General features: G+C 45.0%; 1 protein-coding gene across 2 annotated transcripts in view; it reads right to left on the bottom strand.

Annotated features, from left to right (window-relative positions):
* Positions 1 to 8101, bottom strand: part of LOC119011864 (adenylate cyclase type 1-like) — a 39724-nt gene extending 31623 nt beyond the window's left edge. For both annotated transcript variants that reach the window (XM_037085299.1, XM_037085300.1), the window contains exons 1-3: positions 7493 to 8101; positions 2846 to 2995; positions 2382 to 2500 (exon numbers count right to left, since the gene is read on the bottom strand). In XM_037085299.1, the coding sequence (XP_036941194.1) occupies positions 2382 to 2500; positions 2846 to 2995; positions 7493 to 8101 (878 nt within the window). The remainder of the gene's footprint in view (positions 1 to 2381; positions 2501 to 2845; positions 2996 to 7492) is intronic.
* Positions 8102 to 12478: the final 4377 nt, after the last annotated feature.

The following is a 12478-nucleotide window of genomic DNA, read 5'->3' as shown; positions in this document are numbered from 1 at the left end:
GAACACAGAGGGAGAGGAGGAAGAGAGGAAGATAAGGAAAGGAAATGAGGAAACGTTGTAGCATGATAAAGGAGCTCTGACAGTACAGTAAGAAGTGCAGATTAAAGTAGATGATGAAGAGGAGAGAATTTATAGATTGCAGGCAGTGGAGTGGTGAATGTTGTGCTTTCTGACATGCTGTTTACATGCGACGAGTTAGAAGGTCATTCACAGCCGCAGATGTCAGAAGAGTGGAGAGCAAGAGTCTGTAGATCTGCAGCTCTGGATTGTAACTAAGTGCATTTACTTAAGTACTTTACCAAGAAGATCAGCAGCTACTTGTGCTTTACTGAGAATGTATCTCACTTAGAATTAACATGCAAAACCTATAATCAGTTTAGAAAATGTGATTTGTGGCTTACAGTTAAACTAAACTAGTAGAATTAGCTCCAAAATTGAAATGCTGCTTACATGTTTAATGAATCATTAACAATTACACATAACAAAAATAATAATACAACACAAGACCAAAGTGAATAAGCAAAATTAAGACTTCAAATGTGCCCAGCCCAATCAGGACACTCTCTGTTGGCAATACTACCACAATACGTGTCGTATCGGGTTCAGATCACATCATATGAGCTGAATTTCATGTCAGGAAGAGGAGGGGGTAGTGGTGTTGTGAGACATGGACAAGACAGCTGCCAAGCCAGAGACCATTGTTTGAGACGCACGATCTGATATGGCTGTGTTGTTCCTGGAATATCATAATTAATGTTGATCCAGGAGCATCTTTGAGAGCGACTAATCATAGGTCTGCAATTCATCGCTTAGCGACTTGGTCAAAAAGACCAGAAAAATACACATGTGGGAGAAGATATCCTCCCAGACACGTGTTTAACAATGTGAAAAGGTGTATTTTAACCCAAAGCACAGTTTCCTAAACTTACTGGAGTATTTTCAGTTCCCTAAACCAAACCAAGTATCTTAGTTCCCTAAACCTAACCAAGCATTTCAGTTCCCTAAATTCAACCAAACAGCGACGGAAAACTAAAAAGAAACCAAGAAGAATAAGTGAATAAATGACCCACTCAGCCACGACAGCTCACTTCAGTTTCCTGGAGCAACATTAGTTGTGATGTTCCAGGAGCAACACCAACGTGAGTCACAAAGCTACTGCATGACATCACAACAGTGTGATTGGTCACTTACAGTGGTGTCCCTGGAACAACATTAATTATAATATTCTCGGAACAACGATCACACAACAATATCACGTACAGCTGTTTGAAATAGCGCTCAACATAAATACACACCAAACCACTAGATATTTTTAACGACACGTGAGGACAACCAGGTACGCAAACACATGGTTTCCTCTTAACCCTGACCAAGTGGTATTTGCAAAAAAAAAAAAAACAGGCTGGGATGGTGGAATGATGAAATGAAGGCAAGAAATTGGGGATTTACTGAGCAATCATTGGTTTTCCGGCTAATTCTGCTACAAGCCCAAATCGTGTCAGCTTTGTTTTGATACAGTACGACGGCCAGTGTCCTCTGAAAAAGCAGTTTCTGTAACTTCTCAAAGACAGACGCTGGATCCGAGAGAGAGAGTGAGAGAGAGAGAGAGAGAGAGAGTATCCATCAACTACAGATTGTGCTACACCCACTGTGAGATAATTTATGTGCTGTAGCAATGGACCTTTAGCAAAGAGTAATCTTAAAACAGAACACATCACTGCTCCTAAACTGCTGGCAACTGTACGTGACATAACAAAATGCCAGAGGGAGCGTCTCCTCACTAAGCATCACTTAATCTGCCCTTCTATTTCCCCCAGTAGGATCCCTCACTCCAAAAGCCTTGTTTCCCCCAGGGGCCGCTGAGATATGACAGCCAGGGAGTTGGCATATGCACCACTGGCATGTTAGCCTCAACGCAGAGAAATATGATTCGATTTGGCTCATTTCCTTTTTTTTTTTCTTCGCCCATATAGCATTTCTCTCCAAACCGTGCCACCCATATCAAACGAAAGGAAAGTGCAGCCTTATGTGTCTGGACTTTTCAGGACGAGTCAGCGGCCAACCCTCGATATTCAACGAGAAGAATTAAAAGTTTCAGTTTTTTCCGCGGCCCGGGGGCGCTGTTGATGTTTTGGGACACTGTTGGGTCGGATCAAACTACAATGTGTAGCCCTCGGTGTTTCTTTCCAAAGGACATGTTTGGTCAAGTTATTCAGTTCGTTTTTAGCACGCGCCATGATGCATCCGGACAGCGTTTATGCCACTGCTTTGCTTTCAACCATGTGGAGAATACAGTTTTGTACAAAAGACCACTGTGTGGCAATGGTTAAGACAATTCACAGCAAAGAGGGATTTGAATATCACTGATGTGAGGATCCTACCTGACATTGTCATGGCGCTGGATGTAGATTTTGTGAAAGATCCTTTCTGGGGGCTTCAGGAAATCCTCTTTCATCTCCATAGCTACGTTCCTGGGCAACAGACTCATTAGCAGGCGCTCCTGAGTGTGTGTGTGTGTGTGTGTGTGTGTGTGTGTGTGTGTGTGTGTGTGTGTGTCAGAGGGAGGGAGAGAGAGAGAGAGAGAGAGAAAGAGAGCAAAGAATTGAGTTGAAATATACATTCATGCAGTCAAAGTTATCACAGGACAAAGTGTTAGTAGCGATAAGAAAATGTGCGAGACATAAAGGCATGAAATCTAACAGAAATGAATAATGTGTCGAAATGAGTCACGGCACAAGAAAGAGAGAGGGGGTGGGGGTAAAAAAAAAAAAAAAAAAAAAGACAGACAGACAGACCCAGACACACATCTCATTTTGCCAACAGCTTGAGCTCAGGTGCCCCGTACCTGCTTCTCGTTCTCGTCCTCCATGCGGAGTCGCTCCTCGATGCAGTTGCGAGCCTGCAGGAAGGCCTTCCTCTGGGCTCGCTCTGTCAGGATGCGCACAAACAGCCCTGACAGGTTGACGCTGGTGAACAGCACTGTGTTGGCAACCAACTGCAGACAGGGGGGGGGACAAAGAAAAAAACGAAACATTTTGATTTCCTGACACATACAGTGCGAGGCAGTCATTAGGAGGGACGCTGTGAATGTACCGACTGTCAGACAATTTGTGTGTTTGCGTACACGCTTCACACTTTATCCATGAGCGTGCTTAATAACCCTAGATGTGAGAAGAGGATTTGTAGTTTCATGCATGTGCAGTAAATGATAACAGTTTCAACATGCTGTTTGATTGACGTTTAGTCTCCATTTCTCTTCTCGGTGTATTTGTTGACCTGGCAAGCGGTGTCATTTACACTGGGGACACTGGCTACATACAGAGTTTGTTCCCATGCCTGAACCTTTGAAGAACCTGTGGCTCTATCCCTATAAACTCACCCATTACTAACTCCGACCTGATCGATATATCTGGTTGCCGATATTATCGGTTGATATTGGCCAATCGTGGATATAGCGTGTCTGTGTACAATGTCCGATACTTGCTGATATGAAAACTTTCTTTTAGAGATGATAATGCAGAATGTGATGACTGTAGACACGCCGGTGTTTAAAATATCCTGCCCACCGTTGCATAACTCTGTGACAAGTGCTTGATTACCACTTTTGAGAGATTATTACAAAAATCCGATAACGGCCGGGGCTCTTTAATTAACTACTTAGATTCATAGCAACAGTGCATGGAGCTACTGTGTGGATCACTATTCCAAACACAGGTTTCACTTGTCTCACTCGGATTCTCTCAGGTATGAAGCAAAATGACTGGACACTAAATCCACAACAACAACAACAAGCCTCCTCCCTCATGAGAGATCGGTGGCGAGAGGGTGGCAGGGCCTAATATTTCTCTATTTTGGGGTCTGTGACATTAAAACATTTCGGAATCCGTGCCCTGCTTCATCCATCACAGCGGATGGCACAGCAGCATGACTGCTTCAACCTTGTGCGGGACACAAAAGAAAAGAGGTCTGCTGGCTGCGACTTTGTACACAAACCGAACAAGGTCCTATATTCACCTCTGGAGTGTACACAAGCGAGCTGTCACCCCGGGCAGTGATTGTATATTCGTAAAGAATAAAGGCATTCGTTCTCTTTATACCTCGGCTAGTTCATCATCAGGATTTTTTTTTTTTTTTCTGAAGCTGGAGTCAACAGTGTAGCGTATTTGACCTCAGGAAAAGCTATTACAAATTACATTGTGCTTCACTTATAAAAAAACAAAAATAAAACAAAACCCTAACATATAGTGTCATTTCAGGGCGTTGTTGTTTCAAGGAGCATCATAAATCCACGGTTCAAAGCTTTGTACGGTACACACACAACTTCTCAACTTCAACAAACTTCTATCACTGATAGAAGACAGACAGGCATGTTTCCCAGTCCAATGAATAATGCACTGCCTTGAAAAGACTGTTTTTGGCAGCAGTGGCCTGTCTTAGTGCTTGGCAGGAGCGCTGGCGAGCGATCGGCATGTTCGGACGACGCTCGAGTTACTCCACAAGCGGCGAGTAAGTAAACGCTGGCATCGGAGTTGAGTGGGTGTAAAAACACTCACACCTCTGCTTATCTGTGGTGATAACCCCAATTTGGACGGCCATAAATGATCCGGGGGCGTTGGGTTCAGTGACAGTAGGATATACAGTTGCTCCCTGAGAAATCACCACCCTCATGTTGACTTTTATTTTGTAGAGTAATTGTTTCCAGTATGTGTTGACTCTGAAATATTATTTCTTTTCCATGACTGAATTAACAAGCTGTTCTCAGAGGACGATAAAGTCTCCAGAACACTGTTTGAAGCTAGAAAGGTGGTAGGGTCCGCCACATGTACACACAAAGTAAAACAGTTTGAAACCGAGTTGTCTTTTTAAGAGTTTATCCAGTTTGTTAAGGCTTTGAAAAAAAATCTCTCTTTACTGATTTAATATTCTCCCCCAAAACTACATAGTGCACCTTTAAGCTGTGTATCTTTTTGGCTTTTGCTTCCTGTTTCCATCGCGGTACTTAAACAAAAAACTCCTGGGCTTGGCTGCCATTGCAGTTTGAAAGTATGAATGTGCATTAGGATCCGCGTTGATTTTCCTTCTTCTGTTTATCCAAGCCGGCTTCATCCAGACAAGCGAGGCTGTAAACCAACGCCGCGTAACTCCAAACTTGCTAGTGTATCAATAGAATGTGGCAGTGAGAAGAATGGACTATGTTCTTGACAGCACATGACAACAACAACAACAACAACAACAACAACAACTCAATAACCATTTTTTCCAAGTTATATTCTCCACAGCAGTCGCTCCGGTAATAAGATATTTCAGGTAAAGCAGGCAGCAGTGCAGGCTGAGTGCCTGGGACCTTGGTGGGTGGCTGGTGAGAGGCTGGCCTGCGCGGGGTCATGCCACGCAGCTCATCTCTAAGCTTAATGGATTAGCTATCTCTGGTAGTCCAGCTAACACTGTCCTTCACATGGCTACGCAGGTATCTCATAGCCTACGTACAGGGGGAAAACAATCTCCTCGGCAAATACGCTGTCATCATCCGAGGGCGTGATGAACTGATTGCGTCTCAATTTTCCCGTCGCCAAGAAATGCACAATCTTTGTGTCATACGGAGGCAGAAATGTTCCATTACCCCCGGAGGGTTTGACTGATGTGACATATCTTCTTTCCTCACACCTGATGACAGTCTGAAATGTGTGTGAGGGAGAGTGTGTGTGTGTGTGTGTGTGTGTGCGTGTGTTTGTGTGAGAGAGAGAGAGTGTGTTTCATTGTGACAGAAAAAGGTGCCAAGATATGAATGTAGAGAGAACAGTGTATCAATTTCTATTTCAGCTCGGGAAATGGCATGTATGACTCTGCCCTCTTTTTCATAACTGAAGCGTATAGTGTGGTGAAAGTGTGTGTGTGTGTGTGTGTGCCCCTCTGTTTGCCCTACTTCAGGATGTCAGTCTTGTTCTTCATTCCCAGCCAGCTCCTCTGGGACTGAATCACATCCCCGGGGGGAAAACCGCCGCGAGCAAGTACAGACTGCTTTGCACCTTCAATTTTTTTTTTCTTTGTTTTCTTTTTAGGAGTCTTCAGGTCTGCGTGACCACCTGCTGCGTCCTATACAGTAGTCAGCTATTACCTCACTGTAGTAGACGGCTCACCAGTCAAAAAAATATTTCTCATTACACTTAAAGGGGCACTACGTAGTTTGGGAGAAGAGATCCACACTCTTTTTAACATTTACAGTATTAATGAGGTACTAATGCAAACTCTGAAATGTTTATTTTTTCCACAAATGAATAAACAAGCTGGTCTCAGAGGGAAATAAGGTCCCCAGAACACAGTTTGAAGCTAGAAAGGTGGCAGGGTCCGCCACATATAAACAACGTAAAACAGTATGAACTTGTGTTGTCCTTTAAGGTCAGTTTGTTTATTCTGTTTACTGACTCACTCTTGTTTAGCTTTTTAGTCAGTGAATAAAATAGCTTCCCCAAAACTGCATACTGCACCTTTAAAGACGCAATCCTCTAGAAAGGAGCCCGATAAATGATGCTTGATTTTAGACAATTTAGATTTAATTTCTTTTTCTTTTTTTTTTTTTTTTTACTCTTTGCAACATTAGATACTGTCGCTCTCTGTCAGGACACGTCCTTTTGGACCGTCGCTGGAAAACCCGACCCGAGTCTTTGACAAAGAGAGCCACAGTCCTGCAGCATTAAAAACAGCCTCAACAAATCGCCCACAGGCTTGTACAGACGACCGGGAGGGACAAGGAGGGACAGTCTCTCTTTTCACAATCCACTCACATAGGGCCATTGAAAACTGATCAATAAATGTAAATGACTGAGACTTTGTTAAACAGAGGCCCTTGAAAGCCGAAGCTTTGTGTGTTAATGATCACTGGCCTTACAATGCGCTGAAGTTGTTTGGATTGGGAAAAGGTTTGGATTGTGTACATTTTTCCTTGGTGTCAGACTATTTTTAACACAATGGTGAATAAAGCTGGCTGAACAGGCAGCCTTGGATTTTTTTAATTTTTTTTTTTTCCCTTCGGGGCCCCAACAGACTAGGATTGCCACTGCTTGTGTACATTTCTTGTTCACTTGTTTTATTTGTTTGGTTTTTTTTTTGTGTGTATGTGTGTCAGTCCAGCTTCCAGTGTACATACAGAACTACATACAGGTGCTTTCTGTATTTCACAGTCTCACACTTTCACTTCCACCAGAAGTTGATATAAGGTAGTTTATTTTTATTTTTGTCACCAGAACAGAATTACACTTTTTTTTTCTTCCAGATTTGATCAAAGCCTGAGCAAATCCCATCAAGTCCCAGACCCGGGCTGCTGGGAGCTGTCCTCGGTGCTGATCTGAGCTCCTTGAACACTGTTTTCCATAATCATATGTCACTATACTGCCTGTGCATGTAGAGGGAAAGCTGGACTGGACTGTTAAAATTTATTTTATTTTATTTTTTAAAAAAGGCTTATTTCAAGGTGAAAAAAAGCAATTGCACGTACCGTTCTCCACAGCTTCTGCGTCTTCACCGTGACAGAAGTGGCGGTCACAATCAAATGCGAGATGGACACCATTATTCCCAGCACGACGGCCAGCAGCGTCCGCACGGGCAGGAGCGCGTAGGCGACGAAGGTGACCAGGATGAGCTGCCACATGCCCTGCTCCGGGGACGTCGGGGGCTCCAGCCCCATCGCGCCCAGCGAGAAGGGGCAGCAGAGGAACGAGAAGGTGAAGCCGAAGAGCAGCGTCAGGTTGACGATCTGCTGCAGCTGAGTCACTTGCAGGTACTTGACATTAGTTACGATGAAGAGGGACACGAAGATGACACAGTGCACCGGGTGGGACCCCTTGGAGATGGTGAGGCTGGGGCCGGACAGCAACTCCACCACGGCCAGCGTCGAGGACATGAAGATGAGCACGGCCAGGGCTTTGAGGGTGGAGGTCTGCTCCAGCTTCAGGTTGTAGTTCTGGAAGAGGGACTCGAGCTCCTTGCAGTCGAACTCGTCCTCGCACACGATGGTGGTCAGGGGGACGACCGGCGGACAGTGACTTCTCTTTCGCCTGGTTTTGACTTTCTGAAACGGTATTTCCTCCATGTCAGTGCCATTCATAAACTGAATACCTGCTCACGGGCTGAGGGGTCAAACGGAACACGCCGAGCACGGAGCGGGGGAGCCAGCTGGGGAGGTGGGTGGGAGGGGGAGGAGAAGGAGGAGGAGAGGGGGAGAAGAGGTGCACAAGCCCGGCTGGAGGAGGGGGGAGGCGAGAGCGTCCCAGATAGCCCGAGACCGGCCGGTGGCCACCAGACGCGCTCCCGCACTATCCACAGGTTGGAGCGTGTCGTTCCGAGGGATCAGCTGTCACAGGAACCTTCATGCTGCGGCTGTGTTTGCATGCGATCTGCAAGGAAAAGAAAAAAAATCTCTCTCTCTCTCTTTCTCTCTCTCTCTCTCTCTCTCTGTCTGTCTGTCTCTCTCTCCCTTTGAGGAGCAGCGCGCACGACGTCTGGTTCAGATGGTGATGGGAAAAGCTTCTTCTTCTTCTCTTCTCTTTTTTTTTTGTTGCGGGGCTCAGATAGGATCACGCCTGCGCATTATGAGGTGAAGATAAGACAGGTCTCAGCTACTCAACACACACAAACACACAAACACACACACACAGTCAAGACGATCACATCCATCACACGCGCGCGCGCGCGTCCTCTCCCCGCTCCACCTACACATGACATGTTTCCATCATTAAAGCGCCGCAATCTAATTTCTCACATGTTGATTCATTTATGCTCAGTGTCCCCTCCCTCTCCCCCCTCCTCCTCCCTCCCTCCTTCTTCACATGAAGAGAAATTAATAGACGCACTGTGTTTCGATGCTTTCGGACCGTGATTCATGAAAATCTCTCCCTGGCTTGGCAGCCGTGCTGGATCTGTGCCTGGCGCAGGACGCGCGGTATCATGCCTGCATACCACTCATCATATGATTTTGAGTGTTGCCACCCTCGCCACCAACCAGCCAGCAGCAGCCAGCAGCACCCTCTTGGCATTCAGGGGGTGGTGTCTCATTCATTACCAGGGCAAGATTAGTCATCCGTCACAGGCTGCCGCTGCCACGACCCGTCAGTGCCACGGAGGGGTGCAAGAAAGTGACACATGGATGCGAAAAAGTCCAGCACTCTGCAATGCTACCAGGACACCAACATGCCTCCCGTGTGTCCCCCCCCCCCACACACACACTGAATTAACCCAGCTATGGAGCGAGTGTGTGTAGTGTGACAGGTAAACAAAGAGGGGGAGGAACTGAGGATGAGACGTGGGAAACAGAAGCAGAGAAGTAAAGTGTTTGGCACCCTGCAAGTCAGGAGAAGAGATCAATCCACCAGTGGAGGGACAGAGAGTAAATAGGCATCAGATTTTAAAGGAGAGGTTCACCACTGAAAGAGATTTCAGTCAGTATCTGCTCATGCTCATGCCGATGGAAAGTCAGGTGAGGTTTTCCAAGTCCGCAAAACATTTCCGGGGATTCGCAGCAAACCAGCGTTGCGGTATGTACAGAAGTAGATGGGGACTTGTTTGAAAACGACTTAGAAAATGGCTTCATAAAGCTCATTGGGCATAAGCTGAGTTGCTGGAGGCCCCCTGTGACCCCGAATTGTTTTGAAAAGACGTTATTTTTTGCGCCCTCAGTGTGTCGTCGAGCTTGTGCTAACTATTTTAGCTTAGACGCTACGGTGAAGTTTCCGGCTTTTAAAAGGGACGTAAATGTTGTCTTTTTAAAAATTCAATTTGGGGTGTCGAGGCTTCCAATGACTCAGATTACACTGCAAGTAATTATGTTCTATTTTTTTCTGTTGTTTTTTTAATGTCTTAAAACAAGCCACCTGTCTGTCTCAGTTGTTTTACAGCGTGCCGTGATGCTGTTTTGCCGCGAAGCACCGGAAACCAAAACCTGTCGACTTTCCCTCAGCGTCAGGGTGAGTAGATAACGACTGAATTTTCATTTTGTGGTTGAACTGTTCCATGTTTTCTTGGGCTTGAGGGAAATTGGACAGTACCTTTTTTTTTTTTAAAAAAAAAATGGTTTTCTGACCAAACAATCAATCCAAAAGAAATCTTATAATCCAACTCGATTTAAACTCTTAAATCTTAATCAAACCTGACAAAACCCCCTCGCTGTCACACTGAATGATTCGTCAGGAAACGGCTCCTCTGTTGTGTCCACAGCTCTCCTCTGCCCGCCAGTCTCCCTCCTCTGTGCTATCTATCCCTGCTCCTCTGAGAGGAAGATATGGGACGCGGGATGTAGGACACATGGCTTTTTAGGCTGATATCCCGTCTTATCTTCAAGGTTTTCTACTCACCGGACTTTATTAGTGAACACGAAACGCTGCTGCGTGACTCCAGCCTGTCTGTCACCCTTTCAAAGGTGAAATGCAAATGAAACAAAACGTCATTGTCGAGTTTGATTAATCCAACATTGGGACGAGGGCGGAAAATCAAACAATATTTCAATATTCCACATGTGGCAGCTCCTAAATTGATCTCAATAATGAGCTCTGCTGTTTTGTTTTTGTATTTTTTTTGTTTTGTTTTTTTCAATTTTTTGCAACACATCGCACATTCCTTTGATGCAAATGTCAAACTGTGCATTCGACCAAAGATGGAAATCTGACATTCAGATTGCCATTTGTGTATCTACACATGCAGGTTTGGACTTTTGCACTTGATTGACAGCTGGTTTTCTTTGCATCCGCGTGAAGGCGTGCAGTATTTTCCAGGAGGAACCCTCTTGGCCTGTTTGTGGCCGGGAACATCAGGTGGGGACGCGAGGCGATGGGGGGGGGGGCGATGAGAACAGAAGGCGTCGTACGGTATAAAAGTGTTATTCCCTCCGCTTCAGGTGTAAGTGCACGGTCACACTCTGCCAGCCCTCATCTTCTGAGAACAAAGAGAGGTCTTATGGGAGTTCACACCACAAAGCTGCACTCCAAGGGCATCTAACAAGGAGACAGGCGCCTTCTCCCCGCCGCGTGCCTCTCTGCTTAAAATCATCTTCCACTTCCTCCTCCAATGTCTGTCTTTCTATTTCTGTCCTTTTTTTTTTTTTTTTTGCTCTTTCATCGCGGGGAGAGAAAAAAAACAACAACAACAAAAAACCTCCCAGACCCAAAGACATGAAATGACTGCGGCATCTGAAACGATGTAAAACAGCTGATTATGTGTCTGACATATTTACATTGCAAAAATCGTTATTTGAATATCAGCTCGATGAATCGCAATTAAAATCTCCTCCGCCACATGTCAGTTGTGTTGCTTATTGCCAAAAGCACATAAAAAGGTCTGAGTGAATGTTTCATGTCGGGGCCCTTTGGTCACGTCTCGAATGTGTCCTGAAAAAACGTCTCTTTCCCCTGCAAAAATAAGATTCAGTATTTACCAGCCCAGTCCCCGGGATAAAAAGTTGGTTGTTTACGTTTCTGCAAAACACAAGTGTGAAATTACTGCAAATTTTTTGAGGAGCGCTCAAGACATTTCTGGCCATGTTTGTAGCAGCAAAAACCCAATATGTTGATGGAAAATCAGGACATTTCCCTGTGTTTGTGGCGACAAAAACGTGATATTTTGACGTGAAGCTGAGACCTTTCCAGCCACGTCTGTGGCAACAAAAACCAAGACAAGAAGTGTCATGACTAACAGCTAACTCATGTTAGTAGCAAAAAACAGGTGTCAACCCAAAACACCATGTTTTACTTACCCTAACAAGTGACCTGTGTGCTAAGCTCAGCCAGTTGGTAAGAACAGCTGTAACACAGGATTATCTTGAAAAATGAACCCACAGAAGTTACATCAAGACATGTGAAGCTTCAACAACCTGTGCTTTTCAGTGATGTACATCTATTCAGGCAACAGGGTGTAAATATACGGCATTTTTTCTCTAACAATTAGGATGTTTCTTGGAAACATACAGCTCTAATATCATTGTTTTTTTCCAGGAGGGAAAAAAGCACAGTAGGATATGAATGAAGACGAGCAGAGCGTATGAAAAAAAGGAGCGCTGCCGCCTCCGTCTAAACAGCGCTTCACACTCGCTGTCATCAAGTGATCATCAGTAATGATAGCTCAGCAGCCGGCAAGTCCCACCCGTGTCCAGATGTGGTAGGAGCATTGCTGGTCTTATAATCACAGACACATTGGCTCAACACCAGCAAATGAAACAGCCAAGCCAGACCCAAGAGGCGCTCCCGATGCATGTTGTGAATTAGCTGATGTCAGCTGTAATTAAAATGTGCTAAGAAAAAGGAAAGGAGAAAAAAACACCTTTTTCTCACATTTGTCAGGCAGGTGTGCTGCTCCTGGCTGCCATATATGAGCAGGATGCGAAAACTGCAGAAGATGTGAGGATACGAGCTTTGAATGCATTATATTTTGTTACATTACCTCTATAATATGGTGATCAATCTTTTTTTTTCTTTTCCTTTACTTATGAAAAAAGAAT

The sequence above is a fragment of the Acanthopagrus latus genome, chromosome 21 (genome assembly GCF_904848185.1).
Source record: "Acanthopagrus latus isolate v.2019 chromosome 21, fAcaLat1.1, whole genome shotgun sequence".
In the NCBI taxonomy this organism is placed as follows: Eukaryota; Metazoa; Chordata; class Actinopteri; order Spariformes; family Sparidae; genus Acanthopagrus; species Acanthopagrus latus.
The sequence above is the reverse complement of the archived record's forward strand: the minus strand, read 5'-3'. Positions and strand labels throughout refer to the sequence as shown.